Source organism: Micromesistius poutassou (assembly GCF_964030765.1).
Source record: "Micromesistius poutassou genome assembly, chromosome: 10".
Taxonomy (NCBI): domain Eukaryota; kingdom Metazoa; phylum Chordata; class Actinopteri; order Gadiformes; family Gadidae; genus Micromesistius; species Micromesistius poutassou.
The window spans coordinates 5,995,213-6,010,040 of NC_140280.1; the positions used below are offsets into that span (position 1 = coordinate 5,995,213).

Genomic DNA, 14,828 nt, shown 5'->3' on the forward strand with positions numbered 1-14,828 from the left:
TACACAAGTAACAAAGAACTTTGTACCTTGGATGTTGACACACAAACATAATCATCAGAAAACACCAAAGCTGTGATTACTCATTAAGTTATCTATGAATAATGATATATTGTAAAATATACTGTTAACTATAGGCCTTATATCCATTGGAAAACCTAATCAGCACCCACTCAGAAACCTTTCTGCAGCTACTTTCTGTTCATTTTGTGAATTTCTTCATAGGGTGGGGATTTTAGAAATCCAAATAATTGTAAAGATTTGTTGGAAACGATACATGGCCTGATGTACAATATTGCAATCTAGGCAATCTCCCTGAGTGTGTGTGGTGATGGCTGGTTTAACCTGTGCACATTGATTGCTCAATGTGCAACAGGTTTGCAGCCTCATCCAGCCTCACTCCAATCAGACTCAGGGCCAGGTGAGGCTGCTTAAACCAGCTATCATCCACACCAACATGTTCATCATCCCCAGTAACAGACAACTGGTAAATTCCTGTTGCTTATTTGATTTTTTAGTGTGTGAATTTGAACAATGCTCACAGTGTCGTCTCATGTCAAAATCAAGTGAGAATAGGCTCAAAGTGTGAGCACAGGCACTGTACAGGTATATGTGTACTATATATATGTGTCTGAGTGTGGATTTTGATCACACTAAATAGATTTTATTCTAGAATGCATACTGGGTAGAACTTCTTGTGGCAACATGAATTGGTGAGGATGGTTTTCCAATGGACATCTTTATGTGAATGATCTCCACTCTGGCATATCTCAACGGCACTTGACAGAATGGCACCCAGGAAATAAGAAGTGGTCTGTGAAAAGTTAAAAGTGCAATAACTATTCCAGCGGCCCCTGCCTTGTACCAGTAGAAGGAAAGGGTCTGTGCTGAGGCCCCTGCCTTGTACCAGTAGAAGGAAAGGGTCTGTGCTGGGGCCCCTGCCTTGTACCAGTAGAAGGAAAGGGTCTGTGCTGAGGCCCCTGCCTCGTACCGGTGGAAGGAAAGGGTCTGTGCTGGGGCCTGACCTTGTACCAGAAACATTTTGTGCAATGGAGATTGTTGGCACGAGTGTTGGTGAATTGCAATGCGTCCCTTTCTTAATTTGAACAAAAACAAGTAAACTTCTTACAAAATCAGATTTATTTAAGAGTTAAAAAAGGTAAACAAAATCAGAATATCAGCCGAACCATTACAAAAGTCCCATTGACCTACCGATTTCTTTTTCTTATAGAACATGAAATTATTTACAGAGTGTGTGTGTGTGTGTGTGTGTGTGTGTGTGTGTGTGTGTGTGTGTGTGTGTGTGTGTGTGTGTGTGTGTGTGTGTGTGTGTGTGTGTGTGTGTGTGTGTGTGTGTACACACACACAGTCCGGGCTCAGTCTCAGTGCGTGCTCGCTCCGGGGGAGTCGGACCTCTCCAGCTTCATCCCGGCCTCCAGCTGGGCAGTGGAGGAGGAGATGGCGGTGAGCCCGGAGCCCTTGCCGTCCAGGGACGCCGAGGAGGGGAGGGACACCACGATGTACTTCTGCATGGGCCGCGACGCCGTCAGCCCCGGCCCGCCCCCGGACTCCAGCTTCACCAGGGGCTGCAGGCCCGAGGTGGCGCTCTGCACCGTGCTGGTGCCGCCCGACTGGGAGGAGCTCAGAGTGATCACCTGGAGGAGGAGGGGAGGCCATGGTTCAGCTTTGCTCCAACAAGTGCATACTTGTGTTGAATCACACGCGGCCAACCCCCCCTCGTTGTGGAAGGAAGCATTTTCTGACGACATCACACATTGGGGCCTTAAAGGGAACGTATTATACCACCAGGTGTGAGTGTGATTAGCCGTTAGGAGTCGTTTTGAAAATGTGCAGCTTCTGACATCACAGGTGGGCATGTCCACCTTGATGTGTGACAGAGAGATCAGCAACGTTTGCTACAGTCCACTGGGTAGGCTGGTAGACTGATTTATCCAGCACACATCTAGGACACGCCCACCTGTGATGTCAGAAGCTGCACATTTTCAAACGGCTTGTAATGGCTAATCACACTCACACCTGGTGGTACAATATGTCCCCTTTAAGGCTTAGTTATGGTTGGACGTTGACGCAACGCAAGGGGGTTTACGGCCCCATAACGTCTTTGTGGACCCTCCATGCGTCCAACTCAAGGGCCTGACGTGTGCCTCCCAAAAATTGTAACCTTGCGGGCTGTGATTGGTCCGCTAACGTAACGGGTTCACGACTTTGTTGAAGCGACTGCGTAGTCAGTGCGTTGCGTCGACGTACATAACTGAGCCATCTTCCCCATCACTTTAGCAGCCATCTTTGCCTAGACCAAGATGGCTGCTAGGTCAATAAAGCCCATTCAATTGCCGGAAGAGGCGTGTGGACTACCAGCCGGTGGATGGACAGGGGCCTATATTAATTGAGGTCAAAACTCCCACATCATTTAAGATTTTGAGATGGCTCGGCTAGTTAACCATCGCAACCTGATGGGAAAATAGGGGCAGCCCGTCTAGAACATAAGCACCTACAAGAGTCATTGATCCTCCTTTTAAGTCATGAACAATAATTTTGACTCAAAACCTTCATAATTAAATGACTGCACACAAATCTCTTGCTCAAAGAAAATTCCCTTTCAACTCCAGACATGAGGGTTCGTTGGTTATTCGGTCTGAAATGAAAACCCGCCGGTCACCTGTTGGGTCGACGACGCTCCCGAGCTGGTTGCCATAACAATGTACTTGGTGGCTGGCGGAGAGGGCTGCGTGGGCGTCCCCGGCCGGGGGGACATCATGAGGGAGCTGGGGACCTTGATGATGCTGGGGGTCCGAGGCCCCCCGGAGCCCCCGAGGCTGCTCTGGGAGACTGTGAGGGTGGGACGAGGCTGCAAAACAACCACAACCGCAGCACGGTCATACATCACAACATACACCAGGCGGTACTACGCACAATTCAACTTTCCCTGGTACTGTTGTGTTTAACGTCGTTACAACAGTAGTAGTTATACTGTCAAAAACAGCAGTTGATATCAAGTGGGTGAACTCTAACCCCTCACACAATGTTTGCCATTTAAAAAAGGGGCACCAAACCCCCTGACACCATCTTTAAAAATTTTTACATTTTCCCCTTCTTCTGCTGCAGGGCGGCCTGCTCCCTTGAACACAGTTTCATTCGGTCTCAATAAGTGAAGGACAGGCGTGTTACAGCAACACTTAACCAGCAGGAGGCCGGGTAACCATATCGCTCCATCAGAGGGTATGCATGAAGGGATCCTCCCATGCAAACAAACCTATAAGTGGTGCTTGGGTTTGGGTCTTTTTTTTTTTTTAAACCAAACGCACAAGCAATGAAATACATTTCTGGATGGTGCCAAAACAGAAGGTCGGTGGAGCCAGTGTTGAATACGAGCAGTGTTGTCGAGACTGCAGTAACCGCAGTAATCCGATGTGCCCTACTGAACAATTACAATGCGGTTCAAACTCCCTCCATAAGCGCAACCAAACCCCCTGTAGTGTGCCGAGTTCCAGTACCTGTGTGATTGTTAAGGTAGTTCTGTTGACTTGCTGGGCCTGCAGCGCGGCCTGGGTGCGGGCCTTGACCACGTGGGAGCAGAGCATGGGGCCCAGGTAGCCGTAGTCCAGCCGGTACTGCTCCACGTTGTCCGGAGGGTTCCGCGTCTTGGCGATCACACTGGCACAGTGTTTCTTAGATGGGGGGATAAATAAATAATTATTAAACAATAACAAAAAACAGGGTAACTATTACACATATAAATTAAAGCAACTCTTTATATAGGTTTTTCATTTTGAATGCAATACAACTATCCATCATAAGCAGATTGATGTACAACAGATGTGCTACTTCTTTACCTCAGATATATAATTCAAGTTTTTATTACTATAGCTTCGTTTTTAGGAAAGTTAGTTGTGCACAAATTATTCAAATTTAGATTCCATGCTGCTTCGTTCTGAGCCTCACACAAAGTCACGTTTTACATATCCTGTACCTCACAGACACAATCATCGAGACTTTCCTGGAGCTCTTACCAACAAGAGGCTCTGGACGTGGTCCGCACCGATCTTATCAATGTTGGAGACCACGGGTCCGTCCATCACGGCTCTGATGCGAGCCCCCTCGATGGTCAGGCGAGGGAGAATCAGTGTCTTTATCACCTGCACGACACAATGGAAACGGGTGTAAAGGGTGCTGTGGTGACATGGGTGCAGTGAGGAAGGTCAGGTCAATGAGGATGGAGCCCACTCACGTCAGCGCCAAGCTCGGACAGCCCTGCGATGCAGCCGTAGCGTGTGGTCCACTGGGTCTTCTCGTCCAGCCAGCTCTGCAACAGACAGAGAGGGTCAATGAGCTGAGGCCGCCATTGGATAGACAGCAGTAGCAGTGAGAAGGTTACGGTTGTTTCTTAAGGTTAGGCTCAAGGATGAGGAGAGCGGTTTAGAAAAGTATGACAAATCAACCAAGGCTATTGGCTTGCATCGCATATATCCCTAACCCTAACTCTTAACTGGTAAATTAAGGAAAAAACAAGGTTTGGTTTGAAGGGCGTTATGCTTAGAAAGATGCATAAATTAACCTGACTACATGGCAACATGACAGACTCAAGGCAACGTACCTTAGTGAATGTCTTGGTGATGCGGGACTGGATGTTGTTGGTGGTGGTGCTGAAGGTCTTGCAGCTCTGGGCCATGAGGCGGGCAGCAAAGTCCCGCAGGGCCCAGTGGTTGTCAACATCTGGCCGCAAGCACAGCTGCTTGCTCACGATACAGGTCACCACAGCCGGGATGAGCTCGTGCAGCTGAACAAGGGGACAAAATAAGAATTTCATATTTTAATAATTTAAATAATCCTCATATCAATTGAATCATTCATAATTGAAACTTTACATCTGAACATGATCTGAACATTTCATTGGCAGGAATTTGAGGAGCAAACTCTGCAAACATCAATGGGATTTATGTATCGTTTGGCTGATCTGGGAGTCCAAACACCCTAGCCCTGATCCTATGACGCTTGGACAGCAAAGGAGATGCTCTACCTGTGAGTTGATCTGAACCATCACTCACGTATTTCTCCAGGTAGAGGGTGGGGTTGTCCATCAAAGCCTTCACCATCCGCATCAAATAGATGAGCAGAGCCAGGTTGTTCTGCACCACATTCACACGCACCTGACGAGGAACAGCACTGGGCGATTAGTACTGGAGGTCATCGGGTACAGCAGACATACATTGTATACACATAGTGTAGTACATCAGTGTTGTTATCTAGCGGGTTGAGTTGAATAGAACAGGCGGCTCACCCCCTCAGAGATGAACGTGCTGAACCTAGGAAGCATCTGGTACAGCCCAGGGTCCGTGGCGATACTCTGCAGCGCCTCCTGGAGGTGGAACACGCAAACAAACAATACATATGATATGAGAAGACAATATTTAAGACTGGAATAACTCCCATATCCTTCACTTAAAATTATGCATTGTTCCTTTCCTTGAGGTCTATAAAAAAATTAAAATACATTTTAAATGTATTCATCAGGGTCATGGTAGAAGCCTTCACTTGACGGTTCTGTTTCAAACCAATTCTACCACTAGTTAAATAGACTGACTACAGAATTACAGTTTTGGGATTCAAAAGAAGATTTATTCATTAAATGTCTATAAGTTTAGTTAATTTCCATCCATCTAGGCCAGTGTGAAAGGTGATTAGGTCAACCGATCTGGGTGCCTGTTTGAAACGTAACCAGCATAAAGACATCACTTACGGCTCTCTTGGCTTCGCAGGAGCCCACGCAGGCCTCTGTGATCTCCTTGTAGTACAGCTGCTGCTCCACAGAGAGCTCATGGGTGCTGCGCGGCTTCAGCCTCATCAGACCCTTATCCTTTCCTGGAGTGGCGACAAAATGATCATCATTCATTTGGAACATCCTCAGCGGACAGTGCCGGACAGATGAGCACAACGAGACACACTTGCAAAATGTAAACACAACACTCGAAGGAAGGAATGCTAGCTGCTGACCTTTGCTCTCTGCAGAAGTTGCGCCCTGAGTCTTGTTCTGTATGGAGCCCTCCTCCTCTTGGCCAGGCTTGACCACTTTCAGAGGCTCTGTGGATTCAGCCTTTTGTTGCTCTTTAGGAGCTGTAATACAGAAAGCACGTTTTCAATGGCAATTCAATTTATATTATTTTCCTTGCAAGAAGTCAACGTCAAAAAGAGCTCAAAGTCTCACCTGGCGGGGGATTTTCAGGTATCGCAGGCTGCACACCGTCAATGCTTAACCAATGGGCTGCGGGGATCAAAACAGGACGGCAGGGTCAACTCACCTGGCTTACAAATTCAGGCTAGAACCTCTTGTTGGGCAGAATTGAAGGGACGGAGAAGGCATGATGAGCACACGTGGGTTACCTTTGAGAGAAACGTCTAGGGGCACACGGGGCAGGGGCGTGTTGATGATGTCACTCAGGTCCACTTCTTTCTCTTCGTAGAAGTGAAGCTCCCTGCCGCCGCCGCTGGCGAAGCGGAAGGGGATGAAGTCCTGCGACTGGAAACCGTACAGAGGCTGCAGGCGGGGGGAGCAGGAGGACGTCTCAGGGTTAGTGAGAGGATGACACCCCGGACAGAAGGAATACTACCACCAGTTTGACATCACTCCTTTGTTTACTAGTGCTTGATGTGGACAGGTGTTTTCTCACCTCTACATTTTTTAGCTTGAGCGCGTTATCGATGTCGCTGGTTGTTAATTTGCGCCGCTTTCCGTGGTGCATGAACTTAAGAGCATCCTGTGAGAAATATACGGAAAAGGGATTTGGGGTTACGTTACAATGCAACATCACATAGCAGTTTTATTAGAAGTAGCTGCCACTGCCACTTACCTGGGCAATTTCTTTAATTCTGTAGCTGACCTCGTCACTGAGGGCAACGCAACTCTCCTCTTGCAGCTGGCCTACACCTATAGACTCTGCCATGGCCTTCATTGATTCTGTGGGCACGACCACAGTGCACTGCTTTGGCCGACGCTCCTCCGCCATGGCTGCTAAGGATCACAGAGTATAGCACCTCGTTATGTTAGGTGCGTGTGTGTCAGAAACACTTACAATTTAAATGACAACGCATTCATAAAGCAGACCAGTACACGCTTAAACACTACTTGGTTTGTGTATACATGCATGCTGTCCTAACTACTTCCCCCAAGAAGTATGAAAATACTCGGAATACTGTGTTTTGTTAGCTGAACTTCTACTTGTGTTATTAACCATAAACGGAATAATAGTAAATATGGAACTTTTGCGTTAAGGAACATACCAAATTATCTACAGCAGTTTACACAATTTGAAATAATCAGCGCAAACGAACAGTCAAATGAAGACATCATGCAGGTTTTATGCTGTTTATATTTTATTTGACCATATAGTGAGGCGGGATTCTTCTATTTTGGAGCCTGTTTCAGCGCTTACTGACTGCGGAACCAAACCATTCGTGTACATGGACCGCGGGGTTTCTCACTGGAAGACGTGTATCCCACCCACAACCCAACACAACCCACTATTCGTGCACAATTACTCAACCAAAATATATATAAACATACGAAAGTAGTGTTCAGGTGGTTATACAATGCATGCAACAATTTTGTGATTATGAAGTTTCGAGATGTTTAGCTTGAATGCTAGTTATTTAGCCAGCGTTAGCGCTCTTACCCGTGTTGTTGTAATATTGTATCCCAATCAAAGCTGCACGAAAACGTATGCAAATAAAACAAATTGTGCTAATATTTTCAAAAATATATCTGGCCAGAATAATTTCGCAGGATTTATATCCATATTTTCATTTAACTATTTAACTGGAAACCGCTCCGACCTCTTTTTCGGAAATAACGCCATTTTGATTCGCGTTGAGCTGTGTCATGTTATCGCGATAACTCGATTCATGAGACAACGAACGCCCCCTACTGGATGATCAACCACTCATCAGCAACAGTTCACCAAATACCTAATTTAAATACTGTATTTTTTATGATTTTTGGCGGATTTTTTTTTCTGGCTGTAAAACCTTTTATTTTTGAATGATGAATGTTTTTTACTTAATAGTTGATGGAAACTTCCTTGCGCTTCTACAGCGGAACTAGAGTCATACCCGAGTAGTTCAGCGCCGCCGGTGACATTTTCCTGCAGCACCCGAAGGAAACGTCAGGAACGTGCATTGCAAGGACATTATAAGACCGCCGGGGTTGTTGGGGTTATAAAACATAGTGATTTTGTGCTTTGTGAATAGCAAACATGTATCGGGGTTTACTCCGTACGGCTCGTCAGTGTGCGTTTAGTCTTCACCAAACGGGTGCTTTTCCACTCAAATGCGACAATGCTGCACTACCAGTGTTCAGGTGGGATATAATTGTTAACTTGCACTGAATGTATCATGTATCATATCGTTAATCAGTTCTAGTTTATTAATCCTCAATTAAGTTGTACTTATTTCTCTACTGGATGTCAGCCTTTCTCTGTTACGCAGCGCTATACATTCATTTATTCGGCATTAGACATATTAGACAGGGTGGCTTTAGTGCTTTAGTTGATGATGCACTAGTCGCTCCTTTCAAACTGTCCGGTAAATACCTCTGACCTTGAGCTTTGCCAATAGAAAGAAGAATCGTAGCAGGCAGCATTTCACTCCGGATGTTGTTCCATAATGAATTTAGTGTAGATCGCTGTTATTTAGCAAATCTGCAATCATTGGGCTTTTATTGCCTGATCATATTTGCAGTTTTTCAAGTTGGTTCAAATGTCATTGGTGAAGATGACAATGTATTGGGAAAGTATTTCAGATTGGGAATATTATATATATTAACAGAGAAACAGAAAACAGAAACGCTGCTAGACATTAGTAGCATCTTAGCTGCTGCTGTCCCTATGTTATTCTTTCCTCATTTCCTCATTCCTTCCGTATGTAGTATGTATCCTAGTAAAACTCTTCCATCTATGCGTGGTTTGCTTATCACCAGGCTGGGACGCAGCGTGGGAATCCGCCCTCTCAACACAAGTTCAACCAGCTACGGTGAAAACAAGGACAATGATCCAGCCCCTCCTCAGCTAAAGGACAAGGAAGATGCCCACAAAGACAGTGACTCGTTGGCAACACCGACCGACCAGGCGAAGGTGGAGATGGCGACCGACCAGGCGAAGGTGGAGATGGCAGCCGACTGCGAAGGAACCAATCTACCGGACAATGCTCCACCACTGCCACAGCTGAAGGACAAGGAAGATGCCCACAAAGACAGTGACTCGTTGGCAACACCGACCGACCAGGCAAAGGTGGAGATGGCAGCTGAGTCTGAAGGAACCAATCTGCCTGAGCAGGGCGAGACACTGTTGAAGACACCATTTAAGACCGAAGAAGGAAACCAGCAGAAAACAGAGGAGAAGCAGCCGAGGGTGAAGACCGGAAAGGAGAGTCTGCTAGACCTTCTGGTAGCCATGAAAGTCGATGTCACCAGTAAGAAACGATCTAAAGGCACCAAGATCCCGGCACGCCAGGGGCCAACGGTGACGTCCAAGCCAGCCGCTATGGAGAGCACCCACAGCATGTTCCAGAAGGCTACGGTGGAAGCGTCCATCCAGAGGTGAGACAAGAGAAGGGGGGGAGTCATGCTCCTTCTAAAACACAATTCAAATACAGTTAATACCATGGTAGTTGTACCCTTACTGTTGAGTTCTTTAGCATACCTCTAACCAAAGCTATTTGATTTATTTAAGATTACATTAATGAGCAGGTATAGTTGTTCCGCATCTTTCTCAGTGGATCTTCGAACATTGAATATCAAACACAGAACCTTACGGCTCGGAGTTTAAACATTCCTATCCCTAACCACAGACTAGTCTGTCCCTCAAAGAATAGCCCTACTTTGATTTAGTTATTTGTCAGACACGTTTTTTCATCCGCAGTGATGCCCAGTCTTCTGTGGCCGGCGGGAGTGTGAGTCCTGAGCTGGTGGCGGCGGCCTCGGCGGCGGCTGCCTCTCTGCCCGACCCCAGCCGGGCCGAGTCTGAGCTCCTGCAGCAGCTGCGGCAGCACGAGGCTGTGCCCGAGGACCACAAGAGAGGAGAGGCCAACAACATAGGGTATGTTGGACTTGAGAACCCATTCTATATATATACACTCATGTGCCCACATTAAACACACACACTCCTGCAGCCAATATAGATATAAGATGTCAAAATGAACTTGATGTGATAATAACAAAAATAATACATTTTAACTACAAAAAGTCATATAATTGTATGTCAAATAGTCAACTCAAATGTCATATATGTATTTTAAGGCAGGTTTATTCAATATTTTATTAATGTATTCCTTGTTGAAAGAGATTCATATTTCATTATTAACGTTTAGACTATGTTCCTCTCAGGAACATCATTGCGGACATGAAGGTGGGCAAGCCGTCCATCCGACAGCACGGGCGGTCTTCCAACACGATCCACTTTGACGAGGACGGCCGGGGCTACAAGTGATTACTTTATTTTATCATTGAATTGTGTTTTGTGAATAATTTTATTTTTTATTTTTATTTTTTTTCTCTCTCCAAGAGTCCTCATATACCTGTGTCTTCTATTTTCTTAGGAAGGGCATATTTGAAAGGAAAAGACTGGGCATCTTCAACCCGGCTACTGATGAAGAAAGTACAGACGCAGCAATAGGTATGCAACATGGGTGGTAACACCCGTGTAACACATCTGGTTGAACCTACTTTCAGCTCTGTCAATTTATATGACTTTATATGACTTTTTATATGAATTTATAAAATGGAATGGTTTGAAAGAAGTTACATTTTCATTAGCTAGCAGATTGCTATACTACATTTCAAAAGTACATTTTTTATTACGGCCTTCCAACGTTCTTCTGACTTTAGCAAACATTTGATTACAGCGGGGCCAAATTTGTGGGACACAGAGTTTGCCAATCAGTTGGTCCGGACAGCCAATCATATGCCGAGGAACGGCTTTGAGGAGATGATCCAGTGGAGCAGAGACGGAAAACTTTGGCAGTACCCGATCGACAACGAAACTGGTGAGAGCTAATAAGAATCAGAATAATTTATTGCCAATCATGCTTACATAGTAGGAATTTGTCAAGTCAAACCACAACACAGAGTAGCACAGCTATAGCAGCCATGGACGGCGCCATCTTGCTTGAGGGAAATACAGCATAACACAACATGAGGAGAGGGGAGGGAAAAAAAAAAAGGCAACCCCCAGACTGTGCTCCTGTGGGGAGTACAGTGTGGGAACAGGGACAAACAGCTGTAGCTGTATGCTGCAGCATACACTTACATTTTTTAATTTAGCAGATGCTTCTTTCTAAAGAGACTGTAAGGAATCACATATCATCAAGGCAGGGGGCGCAGAATCTTGTTCATGGATGTGTAAAGGCGGTCTGCGGATATGGGGTATCGAACCCAGAATTTTTCAGGCTGGCAGTCTGAACACCTGAGTTGAGACTCTCCTGACCCTCCCACGTTGTGTTGGGAGACCCCTAATGATCCCTAATGTCTTCCAGGTTAGATAGTCAAATTGTTGGAGCAACTACAAAATAGAATTGCTACATGTGGCAAATTGACAAAAACAACTATTTGGATGCAGACACAGACTTAAGCAAGGATTTTTTTTTTTATTTCAACAAACTTAAATAAACATACATGTAATACAAGTACATTTACCCTCATCAAGTTTATGTAACATTTAACATGGATTTAAACCAAGAAGGAAAAATCTTAGCTCTACACATAAAATACGTCATTGAGGGAGTTTTACCCTGTCTTTTGGGGCACTAGGGTTAGGGGTGTCATCAAATATGGCCTGTAAAGCCCTTTGATTAATTGCTATCCACAGTAAATGGACTCTACTTGACTGCCCAGTGCCCACAGAAACCTACTTGAAAGGAAAAGGGGTATTGATGAATTGATTTGTTTTATAACTGCCAACCCGTTTCTCTCAAGGCATGGAGGAGGAGGCGGCGGTGGCGTTCCACGAGCACATCTTCCTGGACCGCCACCTGGAGGAGGGCTTCCCGCGCCAGGGCCCCGTGCGCCACTTCATGGAGCTGGTGGTGGCCGGCCTCTCCAGGAACCACCACCTGAGCGTGCGCCAGAAGACAGAGCACATCGACTGGTACCGGACCTACTTCCAGGAGAAGGAGGACGTGCTCAAGGAAGCGGCGGCGTTCCTCAACTAGACCCTCTGTGAACCTTTCTGTTAAAAACACGCGCAGCAGCGCCAGATGTGGGGACGCACACCGCAGCGGGCCGCACTGAACTGACCGCCCGGAGAGTTTATTTGACTTGAATACGACTTGGTCAATCGTTTGAGTCAATGTCATTACAAAGACTGCCGTTGTGATGGAGGATGGAGTTAGAAGGCTCTAACCGTGACCTCTCTTGGGGTCGAGTATCATAACGTATCATTTTTTGTTTCTTCTAATCCGTGTTTATGTTACGTATGCACTGGTATCCAACAATACATGTTTGTGTGTTATTGGATGAAAAGATAATTATTTTCTAACCTTTTTGTTGTAAACACGGAAACCGACATGGATCACACCCAAAAACACACAATCGCCGTATTGTTTATTTAATGACTTCTCCCGTTGGTATGCTTATCCTCGTATTCCCTTATCAATGAATAATTCCACCATGACAAAGTTGTGTGTGTGTGTGTGTGTGTGTGTGTGTGTGTGTGTGTGTGTGTGTGTGTGTGTGTGTGTGTGTGTGTGTGTGTGTGTGTGTGTGTGTGTGTGTGTGTGTGTGTGTGTGTGTGTGTGTGTGTGTGTGTGTGTGTGTTATCCAGCGCTTCACTTTTGTTGATATGTGTGCCAAATACTCTGACCCATCAGAATACACCGTCAACAAATCACTTCGTTTTGATATTCATGTTCATTTAACAAACACAGTTCTGCATGTACTGCATCGTATTTGTGTAGGTCTCAGTGGGCCCAACAGGCTGACGGGCCAGCCTAACTGGACCCTGGCTTTAAAAAGTTTAAGAAAGGATGCCCTATTAAACCCCCCACTAGTTGCCGCCATTTCACACATGCATTTATATAAATCGTAATATCATCTGCCGTTGTAGAAGATTATTTTAGTCAATACGACTTAATACTCTGTTATGTCTTTCTCGTCACATTGCATTAACTACAGAAAGGATGATAAAAAAAAATATTGTCCAAGAGAATAAATTCCAGTGAACCTTAAAATCTCAACTATCCGGTAAAAAATATGAGCTATATAAGGCTATATTGTATTAATAAATCAACAAAGATATCCAGTATCCTAGGCTGTATGCTCTAAAAAGTTTTGGGCCATTTTACAACCAATTCTATAATATTTTTACAATTTAAATGTGTTTTTTCTTACATATTTACTACGATAGGGAAACCCAGCTTATAGTGTGATGTTTAGCAGTCAGTGGCCACAAGTTGTCACTCCAGGACACTGTCAGTGTCTACCGTGATAACAGAGCTGCCCAAACAGTCACATAGTAGGCGCTCCACTCAGGGTGGATGTGGACCAGAACAGCGTGTGTTCAGATTGACGAGGCTGCAGGAGCATGCTGACACCGGGATGCCGCGCTTCTAACGAGTCTTATTCTAACGAGTCTTATCGTGCGATGCCTGCTGCTCGAGTCCAATCCATGTCATCGTTGTTTTTTTTATTCGCAAACTATTTCTCACTCGCCATTTAACAACGCGAACTACAGACATGACCGAGATCCAGCGGCAACAATTACTCGAAATCGACCCGGACTTTGAACCGCTCTCTCGTCCCCGGTCATGCACCTGGCCCCTGCCCCGCCCGGAGGTCATCGAACCCGGGGGATCCTCCAACACCTCTTCCCCGGATCCGTCGGTGAAACAAGAACCCGGGGGGAGGAACGCGGACTTCATCGGTAACCTCGCTCTGCTGGAGGAGACCGACGACTTTGAAGATGAGCAACAACAACCTCCCGCGCTGTGCACTGAGTTTCACACTCTGGAGAACTCGGCGGCGGCTCACGTGCACCCTGCGGGGCGGCAACATCAGACACATCCGAGTCACCGCGCGGGGCTCCCGCCGCCCCGTCCACAGGTGGCCGGGCTCGTGCCTCCCTCCTCCGCCTGTCCCTCCATCAGCTCCTCGGCTCTCGCGCAGCGGAAGAGCAGCTCGTCCCGGCGCAATGCTTGGGGGAACATGTCCTACGCCGACCTGATCACAAAGGCGATCGATAGTTCGCCAGACAAGCGTCTCACCTTGGCTCAGATTTACGACTGGATGGTCAAGAGTGTGCCCTATTTTAAGGATAAAGGAGACAGCAATAGCTCCGCGGGGTGGAAGGTGAGTGTCACTGAGTTTTGTGGAACCTTATGACCCCACGGAGGTGATGGTCTTATTGACCCTGCATAGTTGTGTATGGTCGTCTGTCCGGCATCTGTGTAGAGATAGACAGGCTAATCTCCCATTCAAACAACTCTTTATACTACGAGGACGATTAGGCTCTCAAATGTAGGCCTACTGTAAGGTTTTAGTCTCTTTCACTATAGGAAATTATTGTTGTCTTACAACCACAGTGAGGCTGCGTGCGTGCGTGCGTGCGTGCGTGTGCGTGCGTGCGTGAGCGTGCGTGCGTGTGCGTGCGCGCGCGCGTGTGTGTGTGTGTGTGTGAGAGAGAGAAAAAAGGCCATTCATCACATTGACCCCGAGGCCCTCCAGCGACATCTGATGGTTTATGTACTAAACACAACAGTGCGGTCGTCTCTCTGGATCAGAGCTGGCTGCTGCGTTATGACGTGTTGTCTTGTACACTCTCCCCAGCTCA

General features: G+C 46.3%; 3 protein-coding genes across 4 annotated transcripts in view; 2 read left to right on the plus strand and 1 right to left on the minus strand.

The window, feature by feature from the left end:
• Nucleotides 1–1,258: 1,258 nt before the first annotated feature.
• On the minus strand, nucleotides 1,259–7,831 carry taf6 (TAF6 RNA polymerase II, TATA box binding protein (TBP)-associated factor). 2 transcript variants are annotated; one of them, XM_084473811.1, is made up of 15 exons: nucleotides 7,686–7,831; nucleotides 6,864–7,024; nucleotides 6,684–6,770; nucleotides 6,397–6,550; nucleotides 6,221–6,277; nucleotides 6,010–6,129; nucleotides 5,756–5,877; nucleotides 5,297–5,374; nucleotides 5,064–5,165; nucleotides 4,613–4,795; nucleotides 4,247–4,321; nucleotides 4,029–4,154; nucleotides 3,513–3,686; nucleotides 2,678–2,866; nucleotides 1,259–1,652 (listed from the first exon to the last, which is right to left on the minus strand). In XM_084473811.1, exons 2-15 carry the CDS (start codon nucleotides 7,017–7,019, stop codon nucleotides 1,380–1,382), a joined length of 1,896 nt encoding a protein of 631 aa, XP_084329937.1. In that variant the 5' UTR covers nucleotides 7,020–7,024; nucleotides 7,686–7,831; the 3' UTR covers nucleotides 1,259–1,379. The 2 variants fall into 2 exon arrangements, with proteins under 2 accessions (XP_084329937.1, XP_084329938.1); XM_084473812.1 differs by having other exon boundaries at nucleotides 6,864–7,021; nucleotides 7,686–7,808.
• Nucleotides 7,832–8,178: 347 nt separating this feature from the next.
• On the plus strand, nucleotides 8,179–12,591 carry mrps31 (mitochondrial ribosomal protein S31). The gene is made up of 7 exons (XM_084474753.1): nucleotides 8,179–8,368; nucleotides 8,987–9,604; nucleotides 9,927–10,103; nucleotides 10,391–10,489; nucleotides 10,603–10,679; nucleotides 10,909–11,049; nucleotides 11,978–12,591. The coding sequence occupies exons 1-7, from the start codon at nucleotides 8,265–8,267 to the stop codon at nucleotides 12,211–12,213; spliced, it is 1,452 nt and encodes a 483-aa protein (XP_084330879.1). The 5' UTR covers nucleotides 8,179–8,264; the 3' UTR covers nucleotides 12,214–12,591.
• A 962-nt stretch (nucleotides 12,592–13,553) lies between these two features.
• Nucleotides 13,554–14,828, plus strand: part of LOC311354100 (forkhead box protein O1-A-like) — a 13,562-nt gene continuing 12,287 nt past the window's right edge. The window contains exon 1 of the mRNA XM_084473895.1: nucleotides 13,554–14,347. Within this exon, the coding sequence (XP_084330021.1) occupies nucleotides 13,736–14,347 (612 nt within the window). The 5' untranslated portion in view covers nucleotides 13,554–13,735. The remainder of the gene's footprint in view (nucleotides 14,348–14,828) is intronic.